The sequence below is a fragment of the Urocampus carinirostris genome, chromosome 12 (genome assembly GCF_059441175.1).
Source record: "Urocampus carinirostris isolate Australia breed hairy pipefish chromosome 12, RoL_Ucar_1.0, whole genome shotgun sequence".
In the NCBI taxonomy this organism is placed as follows: Eukaryota; Metazoa; Chordata; class Actinopteri; order Syngnathiformes; family Syngnathidae; genus Urocampus; species Urocampus carinirostris.
In genome coordinates, this window is record NC_142360.1 from 25,004,594 (window position 1) to 25,025,713 (window position 21,120).

Genomic DNA, 21,120 nt, shown 5'->3' on the forward strand with positions numbered 1-21,120 from the left:
GTAGCACTATTTAAATACTCTATATCAACATGTTACATTGGGTATTTATGTATTATATTCCTTTTACTTTATTATTGTTTTATTTCCAACATAAGGATACTGCTGGAAGTGTGAATTTCCCTACGGGGATGAATAAAGTATCTATCTATCTATCTATCTATCTATCTATCTATCTATCTATCTATCTATCTATCTATCTATCTATCTATCTATCTATCTATCTATCTATCTATCTATCTATCTATCTACTAGTCTTCTGTGTCTTGGCTGGTTTAGCTCCTGTCAGCTCTCTGTGTGTTATTTTGTTGCCAGTTTGGACCATTTTTTTGTACTATTGCTGCCCCCACCTGTGTCTCAACTCCTGGCCATTCACCACAAAAACTACCCAAAAATTGACTTAAAACACCAAAACGCCTCTTTGGCTAAATAACATGTAAACCAATCGGGGGACAGCATGGCGGCGCAGTGGTTAGCGCATGTGCGGCACAGTTCTAAGGTCTTGGGAACCTCCTGTGTGGGTTCAAATCCAGCTACTGGACTTCCTGTGCGGAGTTTGTATGTTCTCCCCGTGCTTGTGTGGGTTTCCTCCGGGCACTCCGGTTTCCTCCCACATTCCAAAGACATGCATTTCAGGTGGATTGGCCGGTCCAAATTGTCCCTAGGTGTGAATGAGCATACGAGTTGTCTGTCCCCGTGTGCCCTACGATTGGCTGGCAACCAGTTCAGGGTGTCCCCTGCCCTTTGCCCGATGATTGCTGGGATGGGCTCCAGCACCCCCGTGACCCTACTGAGGATAAGCGGTGTAGCTGGTGAGATGAGATGAGATGAATCGGGTGACCGGCTTGCTAGTGTGCTGGTGTTCTTCAAATGAAGTCACAGCTCAGGAAGTCAAAGATGAGACAGACTCTTCAAAATGCATTATATTGGAAATGATTGGAGTTTGAAATATTTATATAGATATTATGCAAAAACATTTTGGGGGAATTTGGGTGTCACTTAGAGGACACCTCAAACGACACACCCAGCCTTTAATGTAATGTACATCTCTTAACATTGATTTGATATGTTGACATGTCACAGAATCATGCCACCCACCTGCTCTGCTTTCAAAGTCAATTCAATGAAGATTTGTTGCAGCTTCTCATTGACAAAATTAATGCAGAATTGTTCAAATCCATTTCTCTGTAAAGGATAAAAAAGATAAGTCACCGTAAAATAAAAATACAACGATCATACATCAAGTATTGACCTGAAAAATCTCAAATCCATAAATGTCAAGTACTCCAATGCTGAATTCCTCATGTGGTTTTTGAATGGCTTTATTGATGGCCTGGGCAAACCAGTCACAGATCAAAAGTGAAAATACAATAAAACCACAAAGTGGATCAAAACAATTATCGGGATTTGATTATTTGTTTTAAATTTGAGGACCTCCACCAAGTAGTCAAAGACCCGTGCGTAGAGCGCTTTGGCCAGGGCGTCTCTTGTGTAGTTTGCCTGTTCCTGGTTCAGGGTCACGTCGATGGACTCGGATTTACCCCCCCACTTGGAATCCATTTTACGGCTGGTCAGTTTCTCCTGCAGACGGTTGGCGTCAACGGCAAGCAGGTAGGCTGGGAACGCAAGCACTGGCAGGGAAAGCGGACAGCAAATATTTATCATACACATTATAAACTCAGGAAGATAAAGGGATGCTATTTAAACAGGAAAACAATAGCAGTGTTCATTTTACCTCTGAAAAGTGATAAGTCCCGGCGACTCGCATGCTCAAAGATCTATGGGTCCCCAAAATTTTGTGTTATCGAGGTTGAAATTGTAAATCGTTACGTTTGATTTCTGTTATCGTTGCCAAAGGTGGCCAATCTCCCTATTAGGTTAAAGGTGCAATCATACCTGTCAACCTGTACGTTTTTGCCAGACAAAGTACGTTTATTATGCATTTTAAGACGTGTTCGACGTACAAGAAAATCTGTACGGAAAAACGCAAATTTGTCAATGATGGGTGCTGGAAATTATTTTTCTATCATTTTTTATGGAAGATGTGTAAGTTTTGTTGTATGGACCCCTGTGGGGGAGGCAGAGCTGCTTAAAACAAATATGGTATTCATTTACAACGCTAAGACCTAAGTAGCAAACAAAGCGGGCACAAAGCAACTAAAAATATGTCCGAAGAAACAAAGATGAAAAAGTCCAAACTAGAAAACAAAGATGACAAAGTAACAAATACAAGCAGAACCAAACTCACCCAATCTAGTGATGGAATGAAAAAACGCAATGACCTGACAGTGTGTACTGTTCAAAATATTCGTTTAAAGCGTTCTGCGATAATCAGGCACAAGTGTGTAATAATTGGCATACCTGTCAACCAGGGGTCAGCAATAAATGATTGGTGAAAAATCAATGCCATTAATTGCGAAAAATAATGGAATGGTTGCTTAAACTCATAAATCCATTTATTGCAAAATTTAAATAATTAGCAATTATTGCGACCCATTAATTGCGAAAATATTCGGGCTCATATTACCTATGAAAACCGTAGATATCAACGTTATTTAACAACGGCAATGCTTTTCTAAGAAATTTTTAGCGAAAATTTATTACTTTCGCACATATTTTTATTTCAAAACCTCAATTTTTGACGATGATTTTGAAGTAAGGCCGGCCTTATATTCGGGGAAACACGGTAGCTGTACGTACGTAGTGTGGTTGCAAAGCAGCTTTTTATTGGTCGGGACAAAATCGGGCTTGTTGATTGGCTCACGTTTTGCCTCAAGCACGTACGTCGTGGATGCACATACGCACACGTTGTACACCACTACTACTACGCTGTATTGATTGTAATCTTTGCACGGTTATGGGACCAAAAGAAAAAATGGTTAGAGAGTACTTCACGCAGATTGATGTCGTCAACGGCAAATGGCTCTGCTCATGTGGCGCCGAGCGCATCCAACGGCGCAACACCGGTTGGAGCAATTTGGAAAGCCACATTAAAAGTCAGCACTTGAAGAAAGAAAGTGATGCAAAGAAGCAGGAGTCATCCAATCCTGGATCGATAGAAAATTTCCTGTCGTCACCGGCTAGTATACCATTAAATTACCAATTAATGGCTAGAAATCCAATAAATACCCATTAATTGGCCTTGCCGCGAAAAAATTAACATTAATTTTTTCGCACTTAAATATTTATTTTTTTTCCAAAAATCAATTACTGATGACCCCTGCTGTCAACCTGTACGTTTTTGCCGCACAAAGTACGTTTACTATGCATTTTAAGACGTGTACGACGTACAAGAAAATCTGTACAGAAAAAAGCAAATTTGTCAATGATGGGTACCATCCGGTATACACCGACTATCACGAAACGGCAAATCAATCAAGTCAAACGAGTTCGCCGCGGAAGCCTCTATCTCGGTATTGTTTGTTTCGTCGTTGATGCTACTGTGCGCAACGTCTGCCGCCTGGGGATTTCCCATCATGCATCATTCCCCCCCAAAAATATGGTGTGCGATTATTTTGTATTTTGTACGGGAACAGTTTTATACGCCTTACCCGCCTGGATTTTTTGTACCTTAATGAATGGAATCAACAAAACTTCAGTTTGTATTTCCTTGGGTTGTCTCTGTGTGATTTTAAAACTGGTTTAATGATCTGAAACCGTTGTGAATTATAAACATGCCAAAAACACAGAAATCAGGAAAGGTGGAAAAACTTTTCCACATCACTGGAGAGCCATTAACTGCTGCACCCGTACGCCATCTTGAAATATTCAAATACATATACTGTTGTTTTTGCCTGAAAAACATAATTAAGAATGGAGACAAAAAATGTTTGAGGCATTGTCTAGCTCACAGGTGTCAAACAGGCGGCCCGCGGGCCAGATCAGGCCCGCTAAAGGATTGAATCCGGCCCGCGAGACAACACTCAGAGAAGCGCAAGAGTAAAACAAGCTGCAGGTTGAAATATGTCAACTTGATTTTGCCTAAGCCAGGTGCCTCGAACAAAGACACTGTACTTGTATTTGTTTCTGTCTCTCTTTCTTTTCCATGCCTTCCCCCCCCCCCCCCCCTCTCTTTTCCGCCCCTTTTCTCCCACTCTCTGTCTGTCTCTGTTTCTTTCACTCTGTATCTCTGTTTTTCTCTTCCTTTGTTGCTCTTTGTCTCTTTCTCTCTCTGTGTCTTTTGACCTCTTTTGCTCTAACTTCCTTTTTTCCTTTTCTCTCTTTTCTCTTTCTCTCTTCCTACCCTTTGCGCTTTCTTTTCTCTTTTCTCTCCTTCTGTCTTTCTATTTCTTTTTGAATTTCTTTCTTCCTCTCCATTTTTTCCCCCCCTCTCTCGCGACTTTTTATCTTTTGTTTTTCACACTCTCTCCCTCTCTCTCTTTTTCTTTCTTTGTCCCACCCTCTCTCCTTTTCCCTCCCTCTTCCTCTTATTTCTTTTTCTTTCTCTTTAATCTACTAGTCTGGCCCCCGACAGTTTGTTCTATCGTGTGGCCCCCGAGTTAAAATGAGTTTGACACCCCTGGTCTAGCTCTACTAAAACCTCCTGTCTGCTCACTTGTTAATAAATCACTTGTTCACCAAGCTGCCAGTGACATGAACTTTTTAAGGAAGGCACTGCCATGCAGCATCCACAGAACAACAAATGATTGTTTTTTCACTTACTCACATTCCTCGGAGAGATTAGCAAGCCAATTAGCTGCCGTTCTCCCGAGGGGAGTCCGTGTACACTGCGAGCATTATGCGCGAGCAGATAAGTGAACGTGTACTAGTGAGGCATTGCACTTACAGTCTGTGTTCTCCACCTGTCCGTAATTCCCTGCCTCTATGAAGCTGATGTTCCCTAGGTGGAGGATGCCGGCAATGATCTGCAGCACCTGGACCCGGATCTCACCTGGGATCCCGATCACCTGCATGGCTTCCTGGAGACCACACAAAACCATGATTGGGCCACTTTGGGGCCGTGTTATTTGTTAGAAAGGAGTGCCCCCTAAGGACAGTTGAGGTGCTCGGGAACCTGTTCTGAAGATAGCTTTTTTTATTGGTTGGCTGAGTCTATTTACCCTATTGTTTGATAGTTAACTTGGTAACAACATAGTAACAACATGATAAGTTGTTATTATAGAAATTCCAGTTCACGGGCTTCATGGACGATAAAGAAATCTATTCAAGTACAGTGGAACCTCGGTTTTCGAACGCCTCTCAGTTCGGACAAATCGGAGTCCGAAACAAAATTTCGAGAAATTCTTGCTTCGCTGTTCGGTCAAAAAATCGGAGTTCAAAAGCCGGTACGCTAGGGTGCGATGCTGAGCGGCGTACGGGTGTAGATCGCTCTTTTCGTGACCGACTGTTATCGCGTGCGGACGTGCTTCGTTTTGCTTTCGCTTTTAATATAGGTGTATGATGTGTTTTAGCCCCTAATTATGCCTCCGAAGAAAGTCAGTGCTATCAGCAAAGTTGCTACAGGTGAAAAAAGAAAAGTAGTGCGTACAACTATTGTATTTAAGAAAGAAATAATAGCAAAATATGAAGGAGGTGTGCGAGTGTCTGATCTTGCTAGGGAATACCCCACAGTCCACCTGCGCCTTCTGCTGACCACCACAAAGGTAAGAAATCCTATTCATAATTCTTTTCTTTATCCTTTTTTTTAATTTTTACACGTTCATGTTAGCTTAATCTTTCGTACGGAAGATTACGATAACGCGAACGTACGATTAGCCTGGGTTAGCTTCATGTTTACGTTGAACATTCAAGGTAAACATTCAGGGTGTTGGAACGGAGACCCCTTTCCAATGAACCGCTCACCACTTGTTGTGGAGACCCGGGTGCTAAATGACTTGTAAACCACCTGATTTTTTATTTTTACACGTTCATGTTAGCGTAATCTTTTGTACGGAAGATTCAAGGTAAACATTCAGGGTGTTGGAACGGATTAAAACAATTTACATTATTTTTAATGGGAAAAATGATTTCGGTGATCGAACAAATCGGTTTTCGAACAGGGTTCTGGAACGGATTATGGTCGAGAACGGAGGTTCCACTGTATTGATAATTGATTTTAAGCAATTTATTAAGAGAGCCGAATGAGAATTTATTTTTGGATTAAACACACTTATTTATTCATCTTTTTATTGATGAATTTTACAGAAAATAGAACAAACTAAACTCCAATTTTTGGGTTTTGAAAAGCAAATAAGCAAGACAAGGAAAGCAGTTTCTTAAGATAGCTATCTGGCTACCTTCTAAGCTTTCAAGCACATTATCTTCCTACCTCTCCTGCTAATTAGCAAGCTATCTATCCAGCTTATTACAATTTTTGCATGCTATCTAGCTCACATTTGACCTTTTTTTTTAAATTATCAAGCTAAATTTGGCCTACTTTCTAGCTAACTGTCCAGCTTTGTTTTTAGCTTTCTATCTGGCTATTTAGATGGCTTTTTACTCATTTAGCTAGCTCCCTTTTAGTTTTTTTAATCAATTTTCTAGCTAACTTTTAAGCTACCTTTTCAGCTATTCAGCAAGCAATTTAGCCAAGTTGCTATTTTAGAAATTCATATCAAAATGGGTGCCCTTTGTAATAACAAGTAACAAAAAGAAGCTTTCAGTTTGATAAAGGTTGGAGACCTCTGAAATAGACAGGGTGTGTTTTTTGGTCTCTTGATATCGCAGTATTGTGTCATTCAACCCAAAAATAAATGCTAAGAATCACAGGGAAAAATACAACCTAGGGCGACTCGTAGTGACCAAACGGCATCATTTCTCTCTTTTCATCCTTTAGCCAAGTCTTCCGCAAGCTCTTTAGGTTTTTTTCCTGTAACCGTAGCAGCAGGACAACTGACAGATATGCAGGGTAAGGTAGGGTTACTTTAACTTTTACTTTCAATTACTTTTGGATTACTCCATTACCAAATATGCTAATAAAAGACAAGCTGTTTGGATTTATTTTCATTTTGTTTCTGTCGCATTTTGTGTTCGTTTTGCCGGAGATCAAAGAGATCAAAGCCAGGAGAGAAAGCTTACCATGTGTTGTGAGTCAGAATTGTATTCATATTTAGTTTCTTTTGTCTTTTATTAGCATATTTGGTATTGGAGTTATCCAAAAGTAATTGAAAGTAATCAAGTTAAAGTAACCCTACCCAACCCTGCAGATATGTCAGCTCCCACCAGGTGAGGCTCCACATTTCCTGGGTTTATTAAAAAAAAAATGCAGGTTCATGCCAATACATCTATTTTTGCTTATGATTAAAAGTGTTGTAACCTATTTGTTTTATTTTAAATGAGGGTACTTTGTTTATCTACATAAGTATCCCTTAAAATACATTATATATGCACTCAGGGGTCACATAAAAGACATTTAATTGAACGAAATGATATGATTGTATTTGAATATACACCATTGTCTCGTAAAAGTCCTTGCTGTCATTGGTCCCATCAACTTTGTACGTTCCAGACTGGTTGAGGTAGAAGTAGTAGTCCGGGTTCATGATACCCAAGGCTTCCTTCTGCTCAACACTAGCGCCCTCTATCACCTGAAAGGCAGCAGCGCAGGTTTATTTGCATAGAGGACATTTTTTTTCCAAGTTTGCTTTTCATCCAACCTGATAATAAATGTGGAAGTTTCTTTCACCGTCATTCTGGCTCACCACCCTCGACTTTTCCAGAAGAAAGTTGGAGATTTTGCCACCGTCTGGTTCACCGCCTCGACTGAACTGGATCTCGAAATATTTCCCCTGTATTTTGCATTACAAATATTGTCGGTTATAGATACAATCCAGGAGGCCATGGGTTAATGCCATTAGCAATCATGAAATATAGCATTTTAATAGCAAATAAAAGCAATTATGTTGTGAATAAAGGCACCGCAGTCTTAGCATCTGAGTACTGTATGAGTAAATAATATTCGGGTGTGTGAAAACATTCTTGAAAGTCATGATTGACCTCAATAAGTTCACTTCAAATGCATTTTGGTAGTTTAAAAAACAGTGCATGTGATAACATTTCAGTAAGTTATGAGGGTGTTTTAAGAAAAGGACAGAAAAGAATGTTCCAGAACAGGGGTGTCAAACTCAATAGCGTAGAGGGCCAAAGCTGAAATCTTTGGTCGCTGCCAGAACAGGATTAATATTTTTGAATACAGTGAAACTTGCCTTTTTTTGAACATAATTGGAAATTTAAAACAGACAGGAATATTATTCCAATTTTGCTTTTGTCGCAAACCAGGGACAGAGACGGGACCCAATAGTGCTCGTTTTTTCAGTTTTTATTGATAAAAGAGGGAGAAGTCTGCGGACTGAGCAAGAGAGAGAGAGAGAGAGAGAGAGAGAGAGAGAGAGAGAAATAAATACAAGTACAGTGTCTTTGTGAGAGGCACCTGGCTTTTGCAACATCAAGTGGACATTTTTCAACCTGCAGCTCGTTTTTCTCTTGCGCTTCCCTCAGCGCTATATCGCGGGCCGGATTCAATCCCTTAGCGGGCCTGATCTGGCCCGCTGGCCGCCTTTTTGACACCCCTGTTGTAGAGGGACCTCGGGTGTCCTGAAAGGCGCTTTGAAATGCAATTACATACTTTTGCTTGTATTGTCTCTCAAGCACATGTTGGGTTTGAACTGTGTACATGGCTGTCTGTCAGAAGTGGCTGTCAGCTGACAGGAAGTTGGGTATTTTTGTTCACTGTTGTACTGACCCCGGCAGTGTGTGTTTCTAATAATGAGCTCCCGGTGTTTCTAATAGTCAGCTCCGGAAACAGGTTGGCAACAAAGATCAGGCAGAAAAAGCAGGACAGGAACGGAGTCGGACGAAAAGGCTTACTGAGCTGAAGGCAACAGTTCGCGTAACGATCTGACGGCTTCCAAGAGGAAGCCAAGGGTTTAAAAAGAGAGTGACAGCCAATCAGCTGTCCGGGCTGTTGGCGCCAATTAAGCCGCCGCACCTGCACTCAATCAGCAATCATGACAGCTTTGGTGAAAAACATAATCTGAGTCGTCATATTCTTCTTTAACTCTTCAACGTTATCTTCTTCTCTGCATTCAGGTTTTTCAGCTTCCTCTGATGTTTTGTCTTCTAGTGCCGTTTTACATTAAATTCCTAATTACTGCCTCACACACAGGTTTACCGGTTAATGTCAGTGAACATATTTTTAGCCTCTCTTCGGTTTTGAAAGGCTGTTTTCTGCATCAACTTTTTGCGTGACCATTGTGGGATTTAGCATTCGCATAATCTACGGGAACCGAAAGGTCACCCTGCTTTTCTCCGTTTAGCCTTCCGTTACATGGTGATTGGTAGAAAGTCGTCCCTGGGCATTACGTCCCCCGCTTCCTGACACTAAAGACTCATTATTAATGCACTTGTCTGGCCGACGTGTTGTTTGTCGATCGATAGTACACAGCTAACTCTATTGATGCTGAAACATTTTCGAGAAGTATTGTAGCGGCAGCAGAAGCGCTGCATTGTGGGATCTGTGTGAGTTATCAGTCTTTCATAGAGCTGGGCCATCATAGTAGATGTTTATCAAATGATTTCACGGGTCGGATATAATTTTACGCTGGGCTGGATGTGGCCCGCGGTCCGTGAGTGTGACACCTATGTTTTAGAAGTATAAATAATAGTATTTCAGGAATGTAATTCAGTAGTTTATTAATGACCCATTCTGTAGTGCAGGGGTTGGGATCCCTTTTGACCCAAAGAGCCATAATAGCAAAATATTTAGATTCTTTTTGCGAGCCATGCTATATATTTTAAGACAAAATACAGCAAAACCACCAAACCGCTCTCCCCCCCAAAAAAACTAATTCTTCAACACATTTGATTACACTGTGTGACGTTAGATGAATTAATGAAATACATGAAATAATAATAATAAAGCCATAGTCTGCGTTCAATTTCTACAAATATACCATGTTAAACTTTGCTCCTTCCTACAGTTATTTAAAATCATAGAGGCTGATTTCGACCTTTACGTTTTTCATGAATAATGGTTTCCAAACAGGGTGCAAGCAGAGTTCTTTGGTAAAAATGTCACAAAAAAACTGCAAACGAAAAGATTATGAATATGTTTCCCTTCAGCACAGTGGGCACGTGTAAGAGAGGGGAAGGTCCCATATGTGCAGAGATCTGGCCCTCCCTACTGCTCACCCAATCAAATTGCTCTGTTAGCTTGGCTGGCGTATTTTTTTATCTGTGGGTTTTTGTAAAAAATTGTCTCAACAGTGAACATTAATTTTTTAATGACCTTCCATATAAAAGATTCCATAGCAATGCACAACCAAATTCAGGAATATTGTTCTGAACCGTGACTGCAAACTGGGTCAAAACTGTGCCCTTTATATACAAAAGCTCCCCTATTTGCGACCATATCGACTTACGTAAAACGGTAGATATGAACATTTTTTTCGGGATGTCGAAAAATATCCAGACATTGCTGTAGGTTAGATTTTGCATTGCGTGCACCATTTCCTGAGTACAGGACAGTACTGTAGTGCTTCTTTCCAGCGTGTTGCGCTGTGAGAGGTCTCCCAGCATCCACCCGGAAAAATGAATCATCTTCCTCTTCCTCGTTTGTGTAAACATATTACTGTATACTGTATCTCCAGCGCGCTAAGAACTTTGACATTTGTTTAATATCTCGTGCATCCATTCAATATGGTTGGTGTAAAGTGTAAAGAAGAGGCTTGAAAGTGAAATAAGAAAGCTTGATGCGGTTGAGAAAATGGTTGGATCACTTTTTAACGCCGACTTTCAGAGTCATATCTGGCTGGCGGGCCATAGGTTCTCAAACCCTGCTGTAGTGTATGAAGCTATTTTTGAAGGGTATATGACATATGTGCATTACTGACATTTGCAAGTCACTGTAGCATCGTTTGACTCTGTAGGAAACAACGAAAGTATAGGGAAAAATAAAATCTTGAATCAAACAACCAAAATTAAACTTTTACTCACAAAGCGGCTGGAATTGTTGTTGCGGACCGTTTTGGCGTTACCAAAAGCTTCAAGTAGAGGATTGGACTGCAGGATTATGTCTTTTACATGCTAAAAAAATTTGAATTCCGACACTTACTGTATATAAATATGAGGAATGAGGCAATGAGAACAACTCATGTGCTTACCTGAACCTTTGCTCCTCCTCCGGATACTTTGGAAATGTAGCCCATGATGTACTTGGCGGCAACAGTCTTCCCTGCACCGCTTTCACCACTAACACAACACAAATAATGACTTCAAATTCAAAAAAAAAATGTGGGTCGATTACACTCCTGAACAGTAGATGGCGCTAATGCCTTGCGTGATCTCTTCTTCCTGTTCAGTCAACTGGCCCGTTTAAGAGGGACCACATCTCATTTTATTGTGATTTTGTTGGTTTTTCTGCCCATAATAATAGGTCCCAAAAAGGTTAGTGATAAGGTAAAGGAAAATTGGAAAACATTGACAAAAACGATCAAGTGGAAGAATAAAACAATTGCGAAATGTATAAATGGTGTAAAAGTGTTTGCGCTGCTAGAAGGTAAAAATAATACTAAAAGAAAAAAAGTTCACCTGATGATAACACACTGATTTTCTGCTTCAATCATCATGTTTCGGTACATATTGTCGGTCAAAGCGTAGATGTGGGGTGGATTCTCATACTGGGCCTACACAAGGGAGACAAAACAGTTTCAGTATAAACTTTATCAAAAATATAAAAAATATATAAAAATACAAAATATAAAATAATGAGACTCACTGCTCCTTGGTAGAGTTCAATTTCTCTGTCAGAGAAGTAGGGCATCTGCTTAAATGGATTTACAGATATCAATACAGGGCCAATGTATGTCTGAAGACTAACGTTAAGAAGCAGAGAAGAAATAGTTTGTATTCCGTTCTTGGAAGGGTGTCCAAGGTCGGATGAAATCCAGGCAAAATGCGGGTAAAGTGCTGAGTCAGTTTTTGCAGCATTTTTCACATCTAGGGTAACTTACCTGGCTGCCTGTAAGATATGTTGTTCAATGTGGTTCAGGCATGGGAGAGTGGAATGTCTTTCAAGTAAAAAGGCTCAGTCAATAAAACCAATGGTCATCTATTTTTGGCATTTGGCACTTGTGGGGTAACATATCTGACTGCCAGTGAAAGACAGGGGTGATGTGTAAACTCTGTCCCGTTTTTTGGGTGGACAGTCAAAAGCATCCACACATATAACACGGGCCAGAAAATAGTTCAGACCATTGAACAACCATATGCCAATGCCAAAAGCGCGTACTTATCAATGGTACCGTTGGAGCGTGGAGTCAGTGTGAGACAAGGCTGCATTTTTCTCCAACTATTCAATATCTTCCTGGAGAGGATCATGCCTGAATCTCTGGAGCAACATGGTGGTATAGTCAGTATTGGGGGACACAACATCACTTACTTCTGTTTTGCTGATGTTATTGCCGGTTCGGCAGGAGATGAACAGGAACTCAGAGATCTGGTCCATCGCCTGGACAAAGTATCAAGCCAGTATGGGATGGAAACGAGCACACAAAAAACAAAAGTAATGACCAACAATCCCCAAAATATCATCACAAACATCACCATAAATCACAGAGAGCTACAACCTGTCACTAAATTTAAATATCGTGGAGCTGTCATATGAGAAGAGGGGTCAGAACCAGAAATCATGGCCAGGATAGGTCAAACCACAGTCACACTTGCAAGACTGAAATCCATACGGAGGGACAAGAACATAGCAGTGAAATCAAAGATCAGACTCAAGTGCTGGTTCCTTCGATCTTCTTCTATGCTTGCAGGATATGGACTATCACAGCAAAACTGGAAAATAAAATGCAGTCCATGGAGATGGGATGCGACAGGAATCTTCTAGGCATCAGCTACTTAGCCCTTGTGAAAAACGAAATGGTACGCAACTCCATTAGAGGGCACATTGGACCCTACGAAGAACTGTGCGCAGACAGAAACTTCAGTGGTATGGTCACGTCACAAGATCATCAGGACTGGCCACGATAATTATCCAGGGTACAATTCTAGGGGGCAGGAGGCCGAAAATGAAAAGAGCAGTCAACATCAAGGAATGGACTGGTGCCAAATTTGCCCGATCCAAAAACAGGCCAGGGACCGTCAACAGTGGAGAAAGCTGCCCACAGTTGCGTCCTCAATGGTGCCTGATGACGACCCATGCAGTTAAGGGATCCGTGAACCAGTGTTCCCTCTAAGCTTGCTCGCACATTCTCAGCGCACAAGAAAATCTAGCCAGCGCACAAAAAGGAGGGCTCAAAATTACTTATTAAGAAGCGACTTAAGTCAAAGTTACAGTGCATGAAGGTAAAAATACACGGGTTCCCCTGACGTTGGTCCTAAATGCGGTATTCTGAAGTCAATGTCGAAAGAAGTTGTAAAGTTAGGTCAGTAGAGTTTGTCGAGAACCGGCTTCTTTGGCTCGGCTCACTAAAAAGCTCTATCGGGTCCTAAATGGCTCTTCAGGTTGTTTTTGCTTCTTTAATCCCAACATGACCAAATATTATGTAAAATTATGCACAAAATGACTTAAAGGAAGGGAGGAATAGAACAAAAAAGAAAAAATACCAAAATGAAAAAGTAGTGAAAAGCTGAGAAAAAAAGAAACAAAAGGAAGAGAAAAAAACAAGGAAAAATTTAGGAAAAAGACAGAAAAAAAGAAAAGAAAGAATTTTAGGAAAAAAAGTAAATAGAGAAAAGTAAACACAATGAGATTTTTTTTAAAGGAATTTCAAAAAAAAGTAGAAAAAAACACAGAAAAAAGAAGAAAAAGTTTGTGTTGCATTCAAATAATTTCCGATTATATCAAGTAAATCTTTTTGCCAACATTGTACTTCCAATAAAAATGTGATTAAGTACAGTTCTGTATCTTACAACCGACTAAATAAGCCCCCCAAAATGTTAATATTATGCAACAAAATATACCAGGAAATAAAAAGATATCTTGTGAAAAAATTGTAAGAAGAAACGACGTTTGTAGGCTGTACAACCTTTGCAATAGTACACGAGTCAATTCATTCAAAAGAGAAAAATCATTTTGCATTGCCGGAAACTTGATGTCAAGTTTTGGACATGTTTGATAATAATTAACTTGCCACACTTGGGATTATGGTTGCTCACTGTTGTTTCAAGCGTTGCTCACCGACTTTGTGTGAACGCTCAGACCAGTGGAAAATTACAGGGAACATTGCCGTGAACCGATATACATATATGTCTATACTTAGGTCCAAAACGAAAACATTATCACCACCTTCGAAAATAAGGATACAAAAATGTAGTCATCCATGTATCGCTTCTTGAGGTTCTCCACAATGGCATCCTCCGTAATCTTGGACAACAGGACCATGTCATCCACCCCGCTTTGTTTAACATTTTGACTCTGCCAGTGATACTTCGCCTGAATTGGAAAACACAAAAAGATCAATTTTGTCAGTGCGTATTATTTCACCACTAGATGTCACTGTATTTTGCAGTGCAACTGAAAACGATTGCAAAAAAGCACAAAGAAGAATCCAAACTACGGATACTCATAGAGACCAAACCGCATCGTTTTCCTTCTAATTTGTTTTCCCAGCCTTTCACTAGGTTTTGGGTTATTTGGGTACCCATATTAGCAAGATATGGGACAATTAATTCAGCTCCTTGACCCTTCAGTTTATGAAATCCAGGTTATAGGTGCGTTGTGTAATATTTGACCACTAGATGGCACTGTATTGTCAAAAAACAGTGCCAAATGAGCACAGTGTGGCCGCAAGATGCCAGACAAACATGGTGGCGATTACTGGATTTGGATTCAGCTTTCTTTGACTATGTTCGGGGAACATGAACATTTCCGTAAAAAACACCAATATTAGAGTTGATAGATTAATGTACAGCAACCTTAGCTTATATTTTCAAGTGCTAGTACACCTCCAGATATGTATTACTCAGTGACATAGATTTGACACCTAGGCCTTCAGCTGCAGTCTAAATAAGTAATGTGTCATTGTGTACGAACCATCCCTAGAACCTGACTTTGGAAGTGACATTTTCTATGTAATTGCTGAGGACACAGGTGAGAAGAGGAGATTTTTACTGGCCTCGATTCCTGCAGCGCACCGTTCACAGTCCGCTTGGGGGAACCGGCAATGCAGACGTGTGACATGTAAAGCCTGTCTTTTGTAACAAAATCTAAGCTAAACAAGGCTGTTTAAACAGAGCCAAAGAAGACCAATAATGGGTATATAATAGAAGAAAGTCAGCGAGAAAGAAGCTCGGTCCGACTCGAACATACTGACCCGGCCCGAAATCAGATCGGGTCGGGCGTGGGTTTGGGCTTAAAATCTGACCTCTAGGCTGAAAGTGGCAGACAAAACCTTCCCCCTTGTGAAAGGCTTGCCCGTTTCAAAGTTGTCCGAACTATTGCTATTAAATCGACACAACAATATATTTCCTTGTGCAGCTCATTATCGTAAAGTTTACCGACTGTTGTCCCTTGCCAATCATATTTTCTAAAAGAGATGACGTTTCTCAACACCACCTAGGTTCCATTCGGACGCCGACTCGGAGTCTGACTTTCTCGAAGACTGATGTACTGGGACACGGCCTTCAGGATTTTTTGTGAGGGCCTCCGTGAAGATTTCTGAGCCGAGCAACAACTAATGACTAAAATTTTATATCTATCCACCGACAGCAAGACAAACACATACAATAAAAAAGAAAATAAAAAAGCCCAAAAAAAATTGGACCATGGCCAACCCAAATGCCCAAACACCCAAACAAGTTAAGCACCTCGGCACCCAAGAAAGCGGCCATGTCACTAGGGTCAGGGTGACACAACACACGCTTCTGTCCAACAGCTGGGCCCTATAGCTTTCACTGGTTTACCACTGCGGCATCATAAAGGTGCCCTGCCCATTACTTTGAACGCGTCCAAACATCCCACTATCCTTTTATATCAAATTAAAATTTAATGTATCAAAAACTTTAACGTGGAAGCACACCAGGCAAAACCAGGGAATGAATGAAAACGAAGCTGAAAGACAGTTTGGAAGTACTGCCGGACAAAACCCAGCTAATTTCACATGATTCAGACATTTTTTTCGAGAAGGCTTTGCAGGCCCTCACGGCCCGCCACTGGTATTACTCAATTTCCTGCAACACACTCAAGTTAAACCTAAACGACAAAAAAAAACTTTCATATCTTCTTGCTCAGCACTTTTTCAGTTCAAGTTTCTGACAAAAGCTAATCATTCGTATTCACCTTTACCTTCAAACGTGAATTTCCTGACATAGACTTTGATGTAGGAGTCACGACTAAGCGTTAATGATAACGATAGTTTTTACATATTGAAGCAAAATTATTCAGCACAAATTGTTGGACTTTAAGATGCGTAAGACGCAAATATGAGGAAGTGTGTTGCCATAAACTGGCTTCCACTTCCCCCTCTGAAACCTCATTGCAGCTTCCTCTGAAACTTAGCTTGTCTCAATTTGCAACAGTGTTGCAGTGGCACTTTTGGGGCGTGCCCATCAAGTATGACAGGGGAGTCAAACTCATTTGAGTTGGGGGCCACATGCGAGAAAACAAATCTCACGCGGGGGTCACACTAGTAGAAAAAAGAAAGAGTGAAGTTAAAAACAAAGGGGAAGAGAGGGAGAAAAAGAAGAGTTAGAAAAAAAGAGAGAGAGATGGGCAGAGAGAAGAGAGGAAAACCAACAAGAGAGTGAGTGAGAAAAATAAGAGAGACCTAGATAGAAAACGAAGAGGGAGAAAAAAGTAGAGAAAAAGTTAACGACAAGCAAGAGAGCTCTGGAGAGAGAAAAAGAAGACAGATTTAAAGAGAAAGGAAGAGAGAGGGGGCGTTGGGGAAATAGAGAAAGCCATAAAAAAGAAGAGAGAAAGAGGAGAGAGAGAAAAGAAGAAAGATAGAGCAAAGAGAGAGGGAAAGAGTGTGTGTAAGAGAGAAAATAAGGAGACAGAGAGAAAAAACGAGAGAGAGAATATAAAAATAAGAAAGCAAGAGAAAGAGAGAAAGAGAAGAGGGAGAAAAAAAAGAGTTCGAAAAACATAAGACAGATTTATGGAGAAAAGAAGAGGAAGGGATAAAAAGAGAAAAAGAAGAAAGAGATGGAGAGAAAAGAAGAGAGATAGAACAAAGAAAGAGAGAGAGGGAGAAAGAGAGAGGGTGTGTGTGAGAGTGTAAAGTTGGCTGTTTTTGTTTGTGTATTTCTCAAACTTCCATGCTATGAAATTAACCAGTTTTTATATTCCTAATATAAAAACAATCATCACACACACACACACACACATAGTCACGTTTCAAAGATCTGTCTGATTCCATTATTTGCAAATACGTTTCTCAATTTTATTTTAATGTGAAGTCGCGCTTATGTGTGACTTTATTTCCTGTTTATGTGTGAAATCAATAAACCACGCCTACTGACCGGATGTTGTCAGTACGGCCCGGGCGACCTCGGAAGATGGCGGCTGGGCTGTGCTCGCTCCGTTCCCGAGGGAGGTCAAACCTCAATAAGTGTTTTTATCTGAATAATTCTGCAAACAGAGAGTTTATATCTTGTATATCTCTCACAGAGAGAAACTGAGAGAGAGAAACAGAAGAAGGAGAAAGAGGAAAAGAAAGAGAAAGAAATAGATTTGTAGTTGCTTTGTGAGCGGCACCCGGCTTTGGTGACATCAAGTGGACATATTTAAAACCGCAGATCATTTTTCTCTTGCGCTTCTCTTAGCGTTGTCTCGCATGCCAGATTTTATCTGTTGGCGGGCTTGATCCAGCCCACTGGCCGCATGTCCGACACATGTGAAGTATGATAAAATCAATGTTTACTGTAAACATGGTGGTGTCATTTTTACCAATTCAAATCCAGATCCAAACATTTCTATTACACGTACTTTGCAAGTACTTGGATCAGAACAATACCATTGTCCTGGGATCGATACTCAGCCCATCCACTGACTTCCTCAAAGCGTTGCTTCTGTCTTTGTCACCCAGCTCTCCCTGCTCATCGGTATCATTTGATACTGACCTGTATTTATTTGGATCGGAATGATAACAAAATTCCAAGTATCGCCCACTTAGGAGACAACTGGGTTGGGATTTTCCTTTGGACTTGTTTTTTAGAAATCAGATGTAGGTTTTTGATCCTCGAGAGCCAGGTTTTTTCTCTTTTTTTCACAAATTTTCTCATTTACTACAGCTGCAACATTCAGCGAGCTCCTGTTCATGGATCCAGCTGTGTCGGAGGAGGGATATGAGGAAAACAGGCAGGATGATGGCTCTAGAGCAGGGGTGTCAACTTCATTTTAACTCGGGGGCCACACGATAGAACAAACATTCTGTCGGGGGTTGGACTAGTAGATTAAAGAGAAAGAAAAAGAGAGATAAAGAAATAGGAGAAAGAGGAAGTGAAAAGGAGAGAGGGCGGGACAAGGAAAGAAAGAAAGGGAGAGCGCGTGAGAAACAAAAGAGATAAAAAGTCCTGAGAGAGGGGGAAAAGAAAGGAAGAGGAAGAAAGAAATCCAAAGAGAAATAGAAAGACAGAAGGAGAGAAAAGAAAGCGCGAAGGGTAGGAAGAGAGAAAGAGAAAAGGAAAAAAAGAAAGTTAGAGCAAAATAAGTTAAAAAGACACAGAGAGAGAGAGACAAAGAGCAACAAAGGAAGAGAAAAAGAGAGACACAGAGAGTGAAAGAGACAGAGACAGAGAGTGGGAGAAAAGGTGTGGAAGAGAGAGAGAGAGAGAGAGAGAGAGAGAGAGAGAGAGAGAGAGAGAGAGAGAGAGAGAGAGAGAGAGAGAGAGAGAGAGAATGCAAGCACAGTGTCTGTGTTCGAGGCACCTGGCTTTGGCAACATCAAGTTGAAATATTTCAACCTGCAGCTCGTTTTTCTCTTGTGCTTCTCTGAGTGTTGTCTCACGGGCCGGATTCAGTCCCCTGATCTGGCCCGCGGGCCGCCTGTTTGACGCCTGTGCTCTAGAGAGTGTTTCTCAAACTTCAACAAAGAAACACACTTTTTCATTCAATATTCTTGAGGCACATCTTGTTAGGGTCTGACATACCTCCTACCGATGGAGGGCCCCAAACAGGGTTTGAACTGGGCACAATTTGGGTTTACAATTCATACCTGTCGCACTCCAGGGCTCCATGCCCTTACAAAATGTTGTATTTTCCATTACAAAATACAAAATAATCTTACACCATATTTTTTTTTCAAACGTGTTTATTTAAAACATGTTATATTGTACATGTGTTTCGTTATATCATATATATTGTTCATTAACATTTTGTTGTGAGATACCGAGTTGCTCGACATGAATGAGGTTTATTATAAGTTCAAAAATGAAGTAGCTTGGACGCTCACGGGAGAAGGAAAAAAATACATGCAAATATGATTAAGTAGAATAATACATTTTCTTATTTAAATTATGAATTCATTTTCTGCCTTAAATTATTGTTGGTAATATACTGATTAAAGGGATAACCACAAACCTGCCTTTTTTCATTTTCTCCTTTTATACATCCTTTTTTCTTATCTTTTTTATACAACAATAATGATTCGTAGTGTAATGCATCAAAGCAAGTGAGCCGTTTGAGAGCCGGCTCTCTTTAATGAAATGAGCCGAAAAAGACGGTTCTCTAAAAAGAGACGGACTTCCTTTCACTACATAACTACCTCATAAAATCCGAGGCGGCAGATGCATGCGAACAGTAGCATCAAACCGCTCGCTTCGTTTGCAACGAAAAAAAACGATACTGAGATAGAGGCTACCGCGGCCAACTCGTCTGACTTAATTGATTTGCCGTTTCGTGATAGTCGGTGTATACCGGATGGTACCCATAATTGACAAATTTGCGTTTTTCCATACAGATTTTCTTGTACGTCGTACACGTCTTAAAATGCATAATAAACGTACTTTGTATGGCAAAAACGTACAGGTTGACAGGTGTGCCAATTATTGCACACTTGTGCCTGATTATCCCAGAACGCTTTAAAAGAATATTTTGAACAGTACACACTGTCAGGTCATTGCGTTGTTTCATTCCATCACTAGATTGGGTGAGTATGGTTCTGGTTCTATTTGTTACTTTGTTTTCTAGTTTGGACTTTTTCATCTTTGTTTCTTCGGACATATTTTTAGTTGCTTTGTGCCCGCTTTGTTTGCTACTTTGGTCTTAGCGTTGTAAATGAATACCATCTTTGTTTTAAGCAGCTCTGCCTCCCCCACAGGGGTCCATACCACAAAACTTACACATCTTCCATAAAAAATGATAGAAAAATATTTTCCAGCACCAGTTTTACCATGTCACTCAAATTTACAGTAAAAAGTTCAATATCATCATTTGTCGTCACTCTGGCCAAGGATGAAACATATGCTCTCTATTTTGGTTAATTTCCTTTTGGAATTTGGCCTTTTTTTGATCGTATTTTTTTCTTTTTTGCAAGTTTTACTATAATCATATCTGGATTTTTGACAAAAATTACAAAATCAATACTTAAAATGATCAAAAAGTATCTGCCAGTGGAAATATCTCAAACAATTTTACAACTTTCTAATTAGAAAAAAATATATATATATATACCCTGTATAGATATATATATTTTTTTCCCCCCAGCAAAATAAGAAAATAACCATTGTATCATCAAAATCACATGCAAAGGTTTCCATTTAGTTTTTGCATCGAAATCTTAAACAGCTTCATCAAACAATTTGTTAAATGTATTTCCCTGTTTAGTATCGGTATACAAAAAGAACAAAACAGTAATCTGCTGCCACCTACTGTTGTAGATGAATGTTAGTTACTCTCCTTGAAAAACACTGCTCTATGACAAGCAGATTGAGTAAAAGAAGAACATTTTAGAAATGTTTCAAAAATTGTTAAAAGTCAAAAGGAATTATTTTGATCTTTTGAAGTATAATATTCTTGTTTATTAGAAAAACAAGTCAAAAATGTAAAAACTTTTAGTTGTCTTTTTATTTCAGGAGACGAAATAACTAAAAAAATGAAGAAAAATAAGAACGAAACAATAACCATGCTAAATAATATTTGGATCCCCCAAATATATTTTCCCGGAGGCAAAAGATTTGCCAATTTTTGCTATTTTTCATTAACTTACATTATGTACGTATTTTACTATATATTACTTT

The 21,120-nt window shown here is 40.0% G+C and overlaps 1 protein-coding gene across 1 annotated transcript in view; it reads right to left on the minus strand.

Annotated features, from left to right (window-relative positions):
- myo1f (myosin IF) overlaps positions 1-21,120 on the minus strand; it is a 44,597-nt gene that overhangs the window by 21,510 nt on the left and 1,967 nt on the right. The window contains exons 2-12 of the mRNA XM_088348869.1: positions 14,246-14,374; positions 11,711-11,800; positions 11,524-11,618; positions 11,097-11,184; positions 10,930-11,019; positions 7,593-7,724; positions 7,389-7,523; positions 4,784-4,916; positions 1,432-1,628; positions 1,250-1,330; positions 1,096-1,182 (exon numbers count right to left, since the gene is read on the minus strand). Coding sequence (XP_088204995.1) covers positions 1,096-1,182; positions 1,250-1,330; positions 1,432-1,628; positions 4,784-4,916; positions 7,389-7,523; positions 7,593-7,724; positions 10,930-11,019; positions 11,097-11,184; positions 11,524-11,618; positions 11,711-11,800; positions 14,246-14,374 — 1,257 coding nt within the window. The remainder of the gene's footprint in view (positions 1-1,095; positions 1,183-1,249; positions 1,331-1,431; positions 1,629-4,783; positions 4,917-7,388; positions 7,524-7,592; positions 7,725-10,929; positions 11,020-11,096; positions 11,185-11,523; positions 11,619-11,710; positions 11,801-14,245; positions 14,375-21,120) is intronic.